The following is a 16,524-nucleotide window of genomic DNA, read 5'->3' as shown; positions in this document are numbered from 1 at the left end:
TTTTCTTTCTCTGTTCTCTAGCATCAGATAATCTGATGAATGACTCACAAATCTCTCCCAACTCCAGACCCAGCTCCCTATGTCTAAACCAGCATCTTGGTCTCCTCATGATCTCCTATTTAAATTCACCATGGCCAAAACTGAGTTCTTGATCTTCCCCTCTCCACCCCACCAATGTCTTCCCTCGCAGGTTGGAAGGCCAAGGTTGACTGAATAGCAATAATCAATTTTATTTTGCTATATTCAAAAGACTATCTTATATCATGTGGTATCTTTATAGGTAGAGTAGCAAAAGCAAATACCAAAAGCAACATGAAAACCCACCCAGTATACACTTGCATAATATTGTGTTTAATGTCATTGTATAATAGCAATGGCAGAAGTGCAGATAACAGTAATGATATATAATCTAGGGCTGTCAAGCAATTAAAAAAATTAATTGCGATTAATTGCGCTGTTAATAATAAAAACCATTTATTTAAATATTTTTGGATGTTTTCTACATTTTCAAATATATTGATTTCAATTATAGTACAGAATACAAAGTGTACAGTGCTCACTTTATATTTATTTTGATTTCAAATTCTTGCACTGTAAAAAAAAAAAAAAAAAAAAAAAATTTTTCAATTCATCTAATACAAGTACCGTAGTGCAATCACTTTATCATGAAAGTTGAACTTACAAATGTAGAATTAACTCCATTCAGAAATAAAACAATGTAAAAATGTATAACCTAAAGTCTGTCCTACTTCTTTTTCAGCTGATTGCTCAGACATAAAAGTTTGGTTACAATTTGCAGGAGATAATGCTGCCCGCTTCTTGTTTACAATGGCACCTGAAAGTGAGAACAGACGTTTGCATGGCCCGGTTGTAGCATGCGTTGCAAGATATTTGTGTGCCAGATGCTCTAAAGATTCATATGTGTCTTCATGTTTCAACCACCATTCCAGAGGACATGCATCCATGCTGATGATGGGTTCTGCTCGATAACGATCCAAAGCAGAGTGGACTGACATGTTCATTTTCATCAGCTGAGTTAGATGCCCCAAGCAGAAGGCTGATTTTCTTTTTTGGTGGTTCGGGTTCTGTAGTTTCCGCATTGGAGTGTTGATCTTCTAAGACTTCTGAAAGCATGCTCCACACCCCTGTTGATCAGATTTTGGAAGGCACTTCAGATTCTTAAATCTTGGGTCGAGTGCTGTAGCTATCTTTAGAAATCTCACATTGGTACCTTCTTTGCGTTTTGTCAAATCTGCAGTGAAAGTGTTCTTAAAACGAATATGTGCTGGGTCATCATCCGAGACTGCTATAACATGAAATATATGGCAGAATGTGGGTAAAACAGAACAGGAGAGGTACAGTTCTCCCCCAACCAGTTCAGTCACAAATTTAATTAACGCATTATTTTTTTAACGAGCATCATCAGCATGAAAGTATGTCCTCTGGAATGGTGGCTGAAGTATGAAGGGGCATACGAATGTTTAGCATATCTGGCATGCAAATACCTTGCAACGCCTGCTAAAAAAGTGCCATGTGAATGCTTGTTCTCACTTCAGGTGATATTGTAAACAAGAAGCGGGCAGCATTATCTCCTGCAAATTGTAACCAAACTTGTTTGTCTGAGCGATTGGCTGAATAAGAAGTACAACTGAGTGGACTTTAGGCTCTAAAGTTTTACATTGTTTTATTTTTGAATGCAGTTATGTAACCAAAACAAATCTACATTTGTAAGTTATGCTTTCACGATAAAGAGATTGCACTACATTACTTGTATAAAGTGAACTGAAAAATACTGTTTCTTTTGTTTATCATTTTTACAGTGCAAATATTTTTAATAAAAAATAATATAAAGTGAGCACTGTACAATTGGTATTGTGTGTTCTAATAGAAATCAATATATTTGAAAATGTAGAAAAACATCCAAAAATATTTAATAAATTTCAGTTGGTATTCTATTGTTTAACAGTGCGATTAATCGTGATTAATTTTTTTAATCACGATTAATTTTTTTGAGTTAATCACGTGAGTTACCTGCGATTAATCGACAGCCCTAATATAATCACAGCAGATTAGATAGCTTAAATTTATTTTAATAGTGTACATAAATTCAATATAGCTATGCATTGCTCTCAAAAATCCAGAAGAGATTTAGGAGTACAAGTCCTATTAACTTTTAGTCAGATTTATGCTAACTTCTTTGGATGCTTCTGAAGCTCCCCCTCAGAGTATGCAGAGAGTATCATTGACTCTGTCATCCATGCCATTGGCAACAAGTCTTGCCAAGGTTTGCGCAGTGTTGGCAGATAGCCTCTGCTCCTCCTTTTCCCTCCCATTAGTAATCACTTCCCCCTGGATTTCACAAATGTGCAAAATACAACATGCAGAGATAATATCAGATCTATCACAGAAGAGTCGAGCCATGTCCCCAGACACTTCCACCAGCCTTTCAGCCACATCTAGATTTCTTCATCAGCCAATATTTCCAAAAGCCCAGTTAGCTTAAAATAGTGTAACACAGTGTGACTTATTTTGGGTTAATATTTGTGAAACGTAAAGAAATGTAAATCCTATGTTTTTGTACAGGTTCGAATGCAAGCATTGAAATGCTTCTCAGTTCTAGCCTTTGAAAACCCCCAGGTATCAATGACTCTTGTAAATGGTAAGCTGAAAGCTTCAGTGGCTAATATGTTCATTTTACAAATTAACTGAATTTGAATTATTTCCTGAATCCTCTTTTTCATTGTTTGCAGTTTTGGTTGATGGAGAATTATTACCACAGATTTTTGTGAAGATGTTACAAAGGGACAAGCCTATTGAAATGCAGCTCACATCAGCCAAATGGTAATCCTCAACAGGAGCTAGAGGGAGAGGGGCTGCAATGTAACTAATGCTTAAAATTGCAACTCTTACAAATCTTCTTGTCATAAAATCCTAAGTGATAGAATTGGGTGAAATGTTAGTCTGTAGTCCATCTCCTTGCACTTATGCAAGATAAACTCTTGTACTCCTTTAAAGTGTTATTAAATAATATTCAGTATTTATATTATATTAGTACCCAAAGGTTCCCATTCAGGGTTAGGGACTTGATTGTGTTGGACATTGTACAGATCTAGATAAGAGCTAATCCCTGCCCTGAAAGGTTTGCAGTCTCTCTATGAGCTGAGGGGTGAAAACATTATTTACTTCTGAAGGCTTCTGGTGTTGCTATGGTTCATAGTTGGAAAATGTGTCTGATTGTGTTTGACAATGATTATTTTGGTGGGTGGGTTTTTTCACGGTGCTCTTCAGGCATCCAGGCTCCGCTCCAGGAACTGTCCTCTGGGAGAACCTTCTTCCCTTTGTTGTGTTAATTTCTATGGAATAAGTGTGCCCAGAGAGTCAGAAGTTTTAATGTGTCCCTGTTGCTGTACAACACTAAACAGTGTGGGATTTTGAGTACATAGACCTCAGCCTGTTTAGTTCTGTGGTAAACACATTAGAAAATGTGTGCCAAAATTTGGAAATGTATTGATTAGGATAAACAAGAGAAAAAGAATCAAAACAAGATATAAAGCATTTTGATATTGAAATTGAACGGGTATGGAAAACAAATGTAATAAAAAACTTATCAAAGCCCCATTTTCGAGAGGATGCTGGTTGGAGTCTTATTTTGTCAAGCAATCCTTCTCTTGGTGGGAAAGGAAAGGATTAGTTCTGTTGAATTCCAAGTTGTGAATGATAGGCACTCTTCCTGACTTTGATAGAGCAAACAGATGCAAATGGGATAAGAGATAGGATAGTAAAGGTGGGGAAATACTATTATTGTTGACTTTCTCAGGATACAGAGTGGCTGGACAGTCACAGACAGATGCTCTGGGCTGGCAGTCAGGCCATAACAGCTGTTGCTCTGGACCCTGGCTCACATTCCTGGCAGCAGAATATCATTCAGCTGGTCATCTCCCTCTCCTTCACCAATCCTCCTCAGGCCAACCAGAGCTCGATGGGTCAGCTCATCTCATTGTGCTGGTGCTGTGCGGTACAGTTGGTCTCAGGATAAGGTGAAAAGCAGAGAGAGAGAGATAGTGGGAGATGAAAAGGAAGGGGAAGACAGAGCAGGATCTCGCGTGTATCAGGCTGGGGTCTTTGCAGCTGTCTTGTGCCAAAGTCTGGGTGTCACAATCATCCTTGAAACTCACAAATGAAGGAAAATCTCTGGAATGGAGCGGAGACCTGTTGGCCTCCACCAGGAGTTTTTCCCATTTGATTCTCCCACCACCACCACCCTTTCCCTTCCACCCCTGGCCAAAGTTTTTTTTTTTTTTTTAAAGGCCCAGAAGATGTAGTGGGCAGAACAGCACATTCCCTCATTACTTGTCTGCCAATGAAGCCTAGTTTCTTACATCAGTTTTGGTCCATTAACTTCTAATTCCATTTGCTTTTTGTTTACTAGGCACGATCTCAATGCATTCCTTGGGTTGCTTTAGTAGAGCTTTTTGTATGGACTAGTTCAGGCTTTTTCCCTTCCCTTTGTGCATCAACATATATTGTTATAGGTGATTGTAACATTTTACAAACTTTTACCCACTTACCAATAATTCATCCCACAATTAGGATAGACCTGTTAGGCCACAATTATTACAACACATCGTGTGTCCCAGCGGGTAGCCAGCTTCAGCAATTCATTTCCTTGACTCCCCTAGCCTCGGCTTCTGCACTGATCTGCAGGTATCTCAGCTTGTCATCCTACATGCTGGAAGCCAGACTCCAGGGTTGGCTTCCTGAGCCCCAGATGCCTGGTTCCATGGAACAGTGCGGGGATCATGGACTGGAATCCAGTTAACTCCCCCTTTTGAGAAAAGCTGAAAAGCAAAGGGAGCGGCAGGCTGGTCCTGGCAGGGCAGGGGAGGAGAAAGCAAAACTCCAGGCACCTGGACACAGCAAATTCTATGACAAGAATGCTGAATTCTGTGATATCTTGGGAAAATGCCAGATTCCAGAGTTGTGGAATTGTGGACTCAATGGGGTCTTTATTGAGATGCCACTATACTTCTCAAAATTACTGTTTGAGGCTGTGTGTGTGTGTGTGTTTTCAAGTTAATCTCCATATCCACAAGGACTATAAACATATTTATTTTTTTAAAAGCTGAGTTTTTGGAGTATAATTCAGTGGCAAGAACTGAATTTTGTTGTTGTGGAATGGTGTAATATACGGGGCCTTGCCTGTAACCATCTTAAGTAACTTGTTTCCTCCTGTTATGTTGTCGTATTACTTTTTCTGGTACTGTATTTATTCTGGAGGTACCCAATCTACTCTCCAGTAGTGAGGGTGAACAGCTATCAGGAATTACAAATATTTGTTCAGAATTGTAACAGTTTTGCCCACTTATTTCAGTATTTTGCCTTCATTAAAGGCATTTGAGAGAGGGAAATGGATATACTTCAAATCAGTTAAGAAAGCAGGCACCTCTGGAGAGGGGAAAAGCTCTGTCAAGTGTAGCATACAAGTGCCTCTGGGGATGGGAGAGATCTGAGCACAGGGTGTGTCCATCTTTAGGCTGTGATATCTGTAGGGAGTAATGCTTGTGTTAAATGAACAGGCTGCTCTATCCCCTGCTTGCTGTCTCTGTCCTCCCCTATGTTAATCAGCAAGGTTCTGCATCCCATGAGTGGTTCCACCATGACCTGCCCTCTCCTTGTGGTTTTATTTTTCCCTTGTTTCCTACTCCATCCTCTTATCTGAAGACTCTGTGTGATTGTCAGAACTCTGCAGCTTGTACTACACTCCAGGATCATTCACCCTTAGAGATAGCACATTTACAGCATCTGGTTCGTTATGTAGAAAACACCATGAAATGTGGGCACATTCTTGAAAAAAAGATTTTTTTAATTAAGGAATTAACCTCCAGACCTGTTCTATATCAGTAATTCTTAGTGAAAAATTATATTTTGAGATAATTTCAGGGGAAACCTTACCTCCCCTGCAGCCTTTTGTAGACATCGGTGGAGTAAGCAAGAATCTGAAAACCACTGTCATCTCATAAAGACAGATCAAATACTTTGAAGAACATTGTCATGCACTGACTGAATGTTTTTAAAAGCAGTCAGCACTCTCCTGCAAACCCAATAGCAATAAATGTTAACTTCTGCTGTTATTCTCAGGTGCCGCCAGTTTCCCGTGGAAGGTTATATTTTCCTAAATTTAAACACCAGAGACACCTTTTGAATTTTCCAAGAAACAAGTGTACATAAAAAAATACAGTATACCTCTTGTAGCAAGAAATTCAAACTTTTACAAACAATTGTCTTGTATAGTCTATTAATATATATAAAATATGTATTAAATTCTACTAAAATTCCTATATTTCAATAAAACACTAAATTGTTCAGGCCTGTCTCCAGAAGTAGGTCCAATAAGAGATGTTACCACATCCACCTTGTCTGTCCAAAGCTTGAGTAACTGACTAGATGTTTTTCAGTATCATAAGAGCATGAGAGATGAATTATCTAAAGACTGATTAAAAGAACTTTTCTTGAATAAATATAACTTTTAGTACAAGTATAAAACCTATTTTAGAAGATGTTACTTTGTTTATTTGATTATATGTATTGGGACTACGCAGTCCTGTTCAGTATAAAATATACAGTTGTATAAGCAGAAGGACTCTTAGTTCTATGGAAACAACTATGCCCATTTGGCAAATTTCTATGATATCTTTGACTTTCACCAGTCCTGGAGATAAAATGTTTTATAGGAACATAGGAATTGCCATATTGGATCAAACCTATGGTCGATCTAATCTACTATTCGCTCTTTGACATTGGTCAATACTACAAGCTTTAAAAGAAGGTGCAAAGTACTGATATGCCCATGTGGGAAGATACTTCATGATCTCTAAGCAGTTAGTGGTTGGCTTATGTCCTGAAACATGAATTTGTACCCCTTATAAGTGTTTCTTGTTCATAATGTGGCTACTCTTATTATTCATATCTAATCTTTTTATCTTAAAATCTTAGATATCTTCATCCATTGCTAAAACATCTTCAACCTCACAAGGAGCCTTGAAAACCTCGAATCGGCAGTTTTTACTGCAGTCACTATTAGTTTACATAATTCTTTAGATAACATTCTTCTCTAGGTTACAATGAAGTCCTGCCACCTTTCATCCACTTTGAGCAATTTAAAACTTCAGCCCACGGCTAGTTTGACACCTTTGCCATTCATGGTTCTATGATCAACTGTCACCACTACAGCACCTAGCTGATACAATCAGCATCTTCTTTCTTCTCCTTGGCACCCTGTTGTCATCGTCTGTTTCAACACACAGCTCTTGACTATGTAGCATGGGCTAAATGTCATTCTGGTGCCTCTAATGCCATCTAACTCATTGTGACTGAGCAGATGGTTCATCCTTTGCTGGACTTCCCAGCTATCCTCTTGTGTTCAATGATACTGGACTTCTCTTGCCTTGATTTTTTTACCACATAGGATTCTCAGATTTGGTGAATCTCAACTCTCTGCTGATACACCTACTGATTTAGTTTAGATGAGCTGAGATTAACCAGGGTGGTTTCTTAATCTAGATCACTAGCAAGGTCTGTCAGTTTGGCATTAAGCCTAGGTGCGCACTTGAACATTCTTGATTTTGGGGTAGGTAGCTGGTGAAAGAGGTCAGCAATCCAACAGACTGGGGATAGTGGGTTGTTTTGGTATAGCTAGCAACCTTAAATATTGGTCATTTTGATCTGGTCCACAACTTCCTGGTTGTGTAGTAAGCATTGCTGGTGTACAGAGAATAGAGTGCTGAGAATACTTAGTGCTTTCTGTAGCAGATGGTGCAATGCACCTTGGGATGTTCTCCAGGTGAAGACCTGGGAAGTAATAGGACTGGTTTGCATGGTAACACGATCAGGGAATTTCTATGTATGCAGCAAAGGAAGAGTGACAGTTTAGTTGCAGTCTTTCATGGTACAGGGGCCATGTTTAAACCATATTGTGTGTAACCAGGAGCAAACTGTGCAATGAAACTGGGCTTCCCATTCAGTAAACAATCTGTAGTGTAGACAGGCCCATAAAGACAAACGCGTTCTATAAGGAAACCAGTTCAGCCTAAAATATATATTTGTTCTAGTTACAAAAGCTCTTGAGGAAGGTGCGGGGACACAAGCAGCCAAGAAAGTCCTGATATATGACACCAGCAGGCTCTTAGCAGCAGCATGTAGCTTGCTCAATTTTATGTAAAACTCTCGTCCAGGTGCTGGATCCAGCACAGATAATGTACTTGTGGCCTATGTGGTATATTCAAGTTCTAAGCACTTTTTAAAAGTTTGTAGTCCTTATGTTTTCAGTTTTGCAGACATCTCTCCCAGTGTGAACTGAATGAAAACCATTCTACACAGGTATTATCTACACTAAGTAAATATTGAAAATGTATTGCATCACTGTTTAACACCAGTTCAGTAGTGTTGTCAACAGTGATAGCCCAAGTGTTAACTGAACACCTGCTGATGACAATGTTGCTTAAACTGGCTCTGAGCAGATTAGATGACAAAGTGCTTGAAACACCAATGGCATCCAGCAACTGGTTTGGGCTAAGGCTCCCAACGTTGCTAATACTGGTGGATGTGAATCAGTAATGATAATGGTGGGAAACTTCTGCAAAACTTCCCTAGTGTAGACAGTGCTACAGGCACCTCCAGTATCCCTGCTGGTGTTCCTCCTACTGTAGAGGTAAAAAGCAACAACATATTGACATTTAAAATGACTGTGGGCAGTTTCACTGTTGCTATTCAACAGCTTTTGTGCCACTGACTGTTGGATGTTGCTGCAATGTGGGAAAGATAGGAGCAACAGCAGGGGTGGTCCTGATGATGTTTGTGGGAAGAGGAACTAAAACCATGCAGAGTTAGTAGAGGGGTGTAATCCTACTGCCAACTATCCTTGCAGGAGTCTAGGGGGTATGGGGCTAGGGTAGAGTAGCTGGCACACCCCACTCAGCAGTCAGTGGGATCTAGGGGGAGGGGTAGAGTAGCAAATATCCTCTGCCCTTTCAGCAGCCAGAAGGCTCAGGAAGGGAGAGAAGAGTCAGCAAGTGACTTCTTCTTTCTCATAGCTAAGGGGTATGGAGCTTCACATTTCTCAAACACTCACTAGCTAGTCCCACAAACAGGACCAAAGCACAGCACCCCATTAGAAATTCCTGTACCACCTCCCACTTCCCAGCAGAGGAGGGGGGCAGGGGCTGGGCTTATCACCAAATACTATCTCTTGCTAGTGGGGTCCTCCAACCCCTTTGAGCTTGTGGGTTTAATCCTCGAGCTAGTAGTGTTTGGTGGATTTTTCAATCCAAGATAGTCTGTCTGGTTCTTTGGATTGAGTGTCAGAGCAAGAGCCAGCTTCCTGTATGGAGTTCCACATAGTTTTGCAAGTGTAAGTTCTCAGTGCACTGAGTGAAATGTGTTTAACTGTCTGGAAGAGGGACCTATGGTCTCACAAATGGTGAAAGCCCGTGTGGAGCATCTGCGTCCATTACTGATGACTGTTAATGGTTGTTAGCTGTCAATCCTTATATATGCTGTCATTTGGCTTTAAAAGTTGTCATGTTAACAACGTCACTAATTATGTTGTCTGTAACCTCCCATTTTGGAGGAAAATCATTGAGAAGGTAGTGCTGATTCATCTCCCATAGCATTTGTATTCCTCCACTTCTTGGGTCCCTATCCGACCACTTTATGCCTGTGCATGGCAAAAAAGCCTGTGCAAATCTCATTGGTTGACCTCCTTTAGGCAAGGGTCAGAGACTAAGTGTCCATGCTGATGTTAATCAGATATATCAGCTGCCTCCAGTATGGTTGGTTGTTTGAGAGTGCAATGGGCAATTTCTCTTAGGCTACATCTCCACTTGAAGCTGGGGGAGAGATTCCCAGTTCGTGTAGACGTACCCACACTAGTTCTCCATGGAACTAGCACGTTAAAAATAGTAGGGTAGCTGGGGTAGCATGGGCAGTGGCGAGTGACGGCATGGGGAGGCTTCCCTGAACATGTACTCATGTGGGTTTGTACTTGGGGTGGCTAGCTTGTGCTGTCACTTGTCACTGCCTGTGCTACCCCGGTTATGCTGCTATTTATAGCACGCCAGCTTGAAGAGAGCTAGCATGAGTGTGTCTGCGCGTGCTAGGAATCACACCCCTGGTTCCAATAGTAGATGTAACCTTTAGCAGGATCTTGCATGGAGAATCACACAGGAGTCCTTTCTATCTTCCCCTTCTGCTCATTGTTTAGAGGCGATAGTGAGCTGTTATGGCTTGCAATTTCCTCCATGTAAAAATGATTTAGCTGCATCTTTTTAATCAAATCTGGATTGGCCCTTTTCTTACTTTCCAAATACCTGGCCATGATCAGGACCTGGACAAAAGTGGGCTGGTTGCCTTAGGTTCTAGCTGGGTGGGACGGAGACACAAGGAAGCATCTTAAGAAAATGGCAGGAGCTTTGTCTGTATTCTCAGCTTAACATGTATAATTGCCTGTTGTCATAGCGGTTTTCAGTATACCTCTATAAGTCCAGCACAATGGGGGCCTGACTGGAACTTCTGGGCTCTGCTGTAATACAAATGACACCAGGGTTTTTCTGGATCTAAAATGGTTACTGGTTTTCCAGGTAGCAGCATTGACTGATTGTACCCCATGCCTGTTAACAGTCTGCAGTTTTTATAATTAGTCCTCCCATGCGTGCAGGGGACTGGACTAAATGACCTCTCAAGGTCCCTTCCAGTTCTACGATTCTATGATAATGTAACTTTCATAGGTTTACCCTTGGAAAATCTTTCTGTACCTTTGGTTACTCAGACTGACTGCCTTTCTTGCACTAAAGCATAGTAAGGTTAGTTTAAACGGAAATAAGTATGTCTGTACAGTATTTTGCACTAGTTTAACTAGATGTTTTAAAAATCACACTAAGTTAAACTGTTGCAACTCTCCATGCAGACAAGTTCTAAATAGATTAGGAATTGCTTTAAGCTAAACTGAAATAAGCCTCTCTTAAACAAAAATAAATATGTCCATACAGGAGTTTACATTAATTTAACTAAAACCGATTTAAGTTAAAACGGTGCAACTTTCTTGTGTAGACGAGTCCTAGCTGGGCCGAAGACGCAGCTATTTGAGAGACAGGCTGTCTCCTTCTAACCAATCGCAGAAATAACAAGAGCATGCAGTACTCCCCTGTTGGTTTTGTGAGGTTGGTAATGTCAATCTCAGTGAAATATCCCTGCCGTGGGGTTCACCTCTGCTGACTGCAAGATCCCATCTGCTCACTTTTAAGGGAGAGTTGTAACATGACCTCTTTAATTTAGCCTTTTCTTTATTGCAGGTTTTTAGCTGGGTTTATCATTTGTTGATGGGTGGCTTAGGGCAGGATCAAATTTGTTACCTTTGTAGAAGTACTTGTTTTTAATTATGTACATGTAAGTGGTGCCAGATATCATGACAGTAAGTGCTTGGATATCTGACTTCCTAACTGCCATCCCTACTTACTCCTGAGTAGTTAACACAGACTTCAATAGACTGAGGGTTCTCTCCCTTTTTAACTTTAATTTTGATATGTAAGTAATTTATTTTTGTTCTAATTTTGGCAAATTTCTTAAACTTATACATGATTTTTTTAAATTTAAATGGATAGCTGGACCAAGCAGAAACCTGACATTTCCTTAGAGCCCCCTCCAGTGTCATTAGAAATGTAGGGGAAGACATAATAGCTCCCATTGCACCTTTCTTTTGAGACACCTGGGGATCCTCCAAGAAGCCTGAGACGACTTCCATCCCACCTAAGAAAATATCTTGGTGTGTCTTTCAGATCCCACTTTCTGCAATACTATAAACCCTATAAAATTACTTATTGCCTTTGAGTACCTCTGATTCTTCTCCAACAAGCCTGTAACAACCTCACCCAATTTCCCTCAACCCACAATTCCATGGTATCTTTCTTGTCACCCTCCATCTAGTTAGTATTTCCTTAACCCTGCTACCAGTCTTTCCTGTACCCCTTCCCCAGTGCCACAGTCTCAGGGAGTACTTTTCAAAGAACATAGGGTGTTTAGTAAGCACCCTAGTATCTGGAAGGAGGGCACACTTTCTTCAGGGCCATGATGCTCAGTTGATTGTGAGAACACAAACAAGTTAATTTGCTTGCAGCTTTTTTTTATTTTAAAGAAGGAGATTAACTACAAAATGCTACTTCATTACAATGTTAGGGCTGAACATTTAAATGTGCAAAAGTTAGGAAATTCAAAATGTAAGGCTCCATAACAACATGTACTCTGCCATTTTATGTACATGTAACTCGAGTCAGGAAAGCACGTAGCACATGCTTACATGCTATCATTAATAGGAATGGATTTAAGTCCTAAATTTACTTCAATGGGATTTAAGCACATGCTTAAGTCGTGGCCTAATAGAGATACTTTCCTGAATCAGGGCAATAACCTGGTTCTCCAGTGCATTTTATACTTTGTTCTTTTAAACGTAGGTCCCAATTCTGTGTTCTCTGATTTTGATAAAATGATTCCAAACTTATGGTGGTGTCAGCAAGAGCAAAACCAAACCCATCTTACCATTGCTAGTCATTTCAGGGTTTGACAGCTAAGTCTTTAAAGCTGCATGTAGAAAAATAAATTGTATTATTCAAGTATTATATGGAATGGTGTCTGAGCCCAGTAAAACTTCATGTGTTAAAATGGGTGTTATAACCAAGTCAAGTAGTTATTCCATTGGTACAGCCATTCTTTTTATAATAACTTTTTAATGTTTATAAAAGCTGGAAGTAAGTGCGTTTATATTCTGCTGTCTTGTTACAGCCTTACTTACATGTGCAGAGCAGGAGCAATCCAGACAGATGATATCTGCATTGTTTTAAAGGTAAGCTGGTTACATAATTTGTTTGAAATTTAAGCAACAGTTAAACCAGAGTTTTATCACACTACGTGTTTGTCACTATTTTATTTGTGTACGTCTGACATAAAGTGTTACAAAAGCACTATTGATTCTATGGGGGAGCATTTCAAAGGCACAAAGTGCAGTTAGTTGTCCAGCTCCCTTTAAAAATTAGGTGCTTAACTCCCATTTATGCCTTTGAAAATCTCCCTATGTAGCAATATTTAATAGTGGTGACATTTTAATTCTGTTTATTAAGCTAGATACAGTAAGTCTGAATCCAGAAAAAAAGTTTGATACAAAATTAATTTTATATTTGTCAAGTTGCAGAAACTTAAAAATTAAAAGTTGCACTGCAGTATTGGACAATCATTTGGAAAGAACATGCAAAACGATTTCATCAGGCTGCTGTCTGAATGCAAGTGAAAACCTGTCATTCATGTTTTTTTGTTTTAAGAGACGGTAGTCAACAGATGGTACTCTCAGTGCTTGCTTCAGTTTATATTTTTTAATCTGAAAAAGCATCTCTGCTAATAATAGTTTCATAAAATATTTTTCTTAAGGATCTGTGTGGACACTTTTGTGTTCATCATTGTTTCTTATATGGTGGCTGGCAAGTGAAATTTTTGAGACTGTTATCATGGTGTGTTAGGTATGATTTGCATATCCAGCCTTCTGTCAGAAAATTGCCGTTTTAGAGCACCCCTGTAGGAATTACACAACTTTCTGGTTAGTTACAGAACCATGGCTAACACTGAAATCTAGAACGATCATGTATCAACTAGAGATCTGAACATTCTAGAGCTGAGGGATACAAAGAATGTGACCTCTTAAGCATTTCTCACTTCCTCATTGTATGCTTGACAATGCAGTTAAAGAACCAGGGCATTCCCTTGTTCAGTCTGTTAATTGTTTGAATAGTAGTAGAATTTGGTAGGTTTAAGAGCTGTCTGTCCAGTGAGACTTCTGTATCCATAATCCCAGATAATGGGAGACAGTTTAGGCTTAAGAAATACACAATCTAGATGTGTGGTTGAGCAGCGTTCACAGCATCTCTTTGACATGTGTGACCTTTTTGCCCCTAGCTGGGAGTGGGAGAAAACTCCTGCTGTGGATAAGGCCTTAGCAGACAAAGAGTAGAACCCCAACTCCCATCAGAGTTGTCAGCAGCAACACAAGATCCTCTCCCAAACACTTCAGGTCTCAGATTTGAAGTCTTTTCATAGAAGACTTAACAGTGAAATCCTTGCTGATCTTAAACACAAAAAAGAAGCTTACAAGAAGTGGAAGATTGGACAGGGAGGAGTATAAAAATAGTGCTCAGGCATGCAGGAGTGAAATCAGGAAGGCCAAATCACACTTGGAGTTGCAGCTAGCAAGAGATGTTAAGAGTAACAAGAAGGGTTTCTTCTGGTATGTTAGCAACAAGAAGAAAGTCAAGGAAAGTGGTGGGTCCCTTATTGAATGAGGGAGGCAACCTGGTGACAGAGGATGTGGAAAAAGCTAATGTACTCAATGCTTTTTTTGCCTCTGTCTTCACAAACAAGGTCAGCTCTCAGACTGCTGCACTGGGCAGCACAGCATGGGGAGGAGATGACCAGCCCTCTGTGGAGGAAGAAGTGATTCAGGACTATTTAGAAAAGCTGGACGTGCACAAGTCCATGGGGCCGGATGCGCTGCATCCGAGGGTGCTAAAGGAATTGACAGATGTGATTGCAGAGCCATTGGCCATTATCTTTGAAAACTCATGGCGATCGGGGGAGGTCCCGGATGACTGGAAAAAGGCTAATGTAGTGCCCATCTTTAAAAAAGGGAAGGAGGAGGATCCAGGGAACTACAGGCCAGTCAGCCTCACCACAGTCCCTGGAACAATCATGGAGCAGGTCCTCAAGGAATCAATCCTGAAGCACTTAGAGGAGAGGAAAGTGATCAGGAACAGTCAGCATGGATTCACCAAGGGCAAGTCATGCCTGACTAACCTAATTGCCTTCTATGAGGAGATAACTGGGTCTGTGGATGAGGGGAAAGCAGTGGACGTGTTATTCCTTGACTTTAGCAAAGCTTTTGATACGGTCTCCCACAGTATTCTTGCCGGCAAGTTAAAGAAGGATGGGCTGGATGAATGGACTATAAGATGGATAGAAAGCTGGCTAGATCGTCGGGTTCAAGGGGTAGTGATCAATGGCTCCATGTCTAGTTGGCAGCCGGTATCAAGCGGAGATATCAAGCCGGTATCAGGGATGGCCACCTGCTCTCTCTAGCCGGCTGGGTCTGAAGCCGCAGCCTCCCTGAGCCGTGCCCCTGGGCATTCCCTCCCCACCAGATTAGGGTCCTGCGCCTCGGGCAAGGCACCCTCCCCGTTGTCAGGGCGCAGTGCCCCTCGCCGGCTCTGACTACGGGTCACAACCAGGGCACCCTGGGGGTTGCTTGGCCACTCCTCCAGGTCCCCCCCCAACACCTCAGTGGGCAAATACGGGTGTACCCCCACGTCCTTGGGGCCCTCCTTGGCCCCCCACTTCAGGTGTACCCTCACCACGGGCACTTTGACTGGGGTCCCGCCCACCCCCGTCAGGGTCAGGTAGGTGTTGGGCACCACCTGATCTGGGGCCACCACCTTGGGCCGGGCCAGCGTCACCTCTGCGCCCGTATCCCAGTATCCATTGACCTTCCTCCCATCCACCTCCAGGGAAACAAGGTACTCTCTCCGGAGGGACAGCCCCGCGCCCACCATATAAACCAAAAACCCTGAGTCTGGAGCATCCAGACCCCCAGAGGAGCTGGCCTGGGGCCCTCCTCTCTCCTGAGCCATTGGGAAGCTGTCAGCCCCCCTTGCCTGGGCCGTCTTCCCCTCGTCCGGCTGGGTCTCTACCCAGTCAACCCTCTGTGGGTTGGGTCCGCTCAGTCTGTCCCTGAGCCTGAGGCACTGGGCCCGTATGTGGCCTCTTTGGCCACAGTGATAGCAGCTCATGTCCCGTGGGTCCCCTCGGGTGGGTCGGATGGACCTGATGCTGGATGTTCCCCTTTGGTGGGGGTTCTCCATATTTCCCCGCTGGGAGGTCCCATGGTGACTCTCTCTCTGCGTTGTGGTGGGACTGTTCCTTTGGGACTCCTCCCTGTTATCTCCTGACCGGCTCTTTACAAACTCATTGGCAAGTTGGCCTGTATGTCGTGGGTTCTCTGGCTTTTTGTCCCTCAACCACAGCCTCAGGTCGGATGGGCACCGCTCATATAGTTGCTCCAGTACCAGCAGTTTAACCAGGTCCTCCTTCGTCTGGGCCCCATCTGCCCACTTGCTGGCATATCCCTCCATGCAGACGGCTAGTTGCAGATATGAGATCTCAGGGGTTTTATCCTGACTCCGGAACCTTTCCCGGTACATCTCAGGAGTCAGCCCAAACTCACGTAGCAGGGTCTTTTTGAATAGTTCGTAGTCCCCTTTCTCCGCCTCTTCCAGTTGGCGGTACAATGCCACGGCTTTGGGGTCCAGTAAGGGGGTGAGAACCCAGAGTCTGTCCGCAGGATCAACCTGGTGCAGCTCTCAGGCCGTCTCAAAGGCATCCAGGAAGTCATCCATGTCCTCCCCCTCCTTACGTGGGGCCAGGATGCACTTATCAAAGCTC

The 16,524-nt window shown here is 42.0% G+C and overlaps 1 protein-coding gene across 2 annotated transcripts in view; it reads left to right on the top strand.

The window, feature by feature from the left end:
* Positions 1 to 16,524, top strand: part of ARMC8 (armadillo repeat containing 8) — a 205,189-nt gene that overhangs the window by 115,382 nt on the left and 73,283 nt on the right. For both annotated transcript variants that reach the window (XM_024218622.2, XM_024218621.2), the window contains 3 exons: positions 2,584 to 2,659; positions 2,751 to 2,841; positions 12,829 to 12,889. In XM_024218622.2, the coding sequence (XP_024074390.1) occupies positions 2,584 to 2,659; positions 2,751 to 2,841; positions 12,829 to 12,889 (228 nt within the window). The remainder of the gene's footprint in view (positions 1 to 2,583; positions 2,660 to 2,750; positions 2,842 to 12,828; positions 12,890 to 16,524) is intronic.

This window comes from Terrapene carolina, unplaced genomic scaffold, assembly GCF_002925995.2.
Source record: "Terrapene carolina triunguis isolate 2854851 unplaced genomic scaffold, T_m_triunguis-2.0 Scaffold88, whole genome shotgun sequence".
Taxonomy (NCBI): Eukaryota; Metazoa; Chordata; order Testudines; family Emydidae; genus Terrapene; species Terrapene triunguis.
This window is presented reverse-complemented; position numbering and strand designations above follow the sequence as displayed.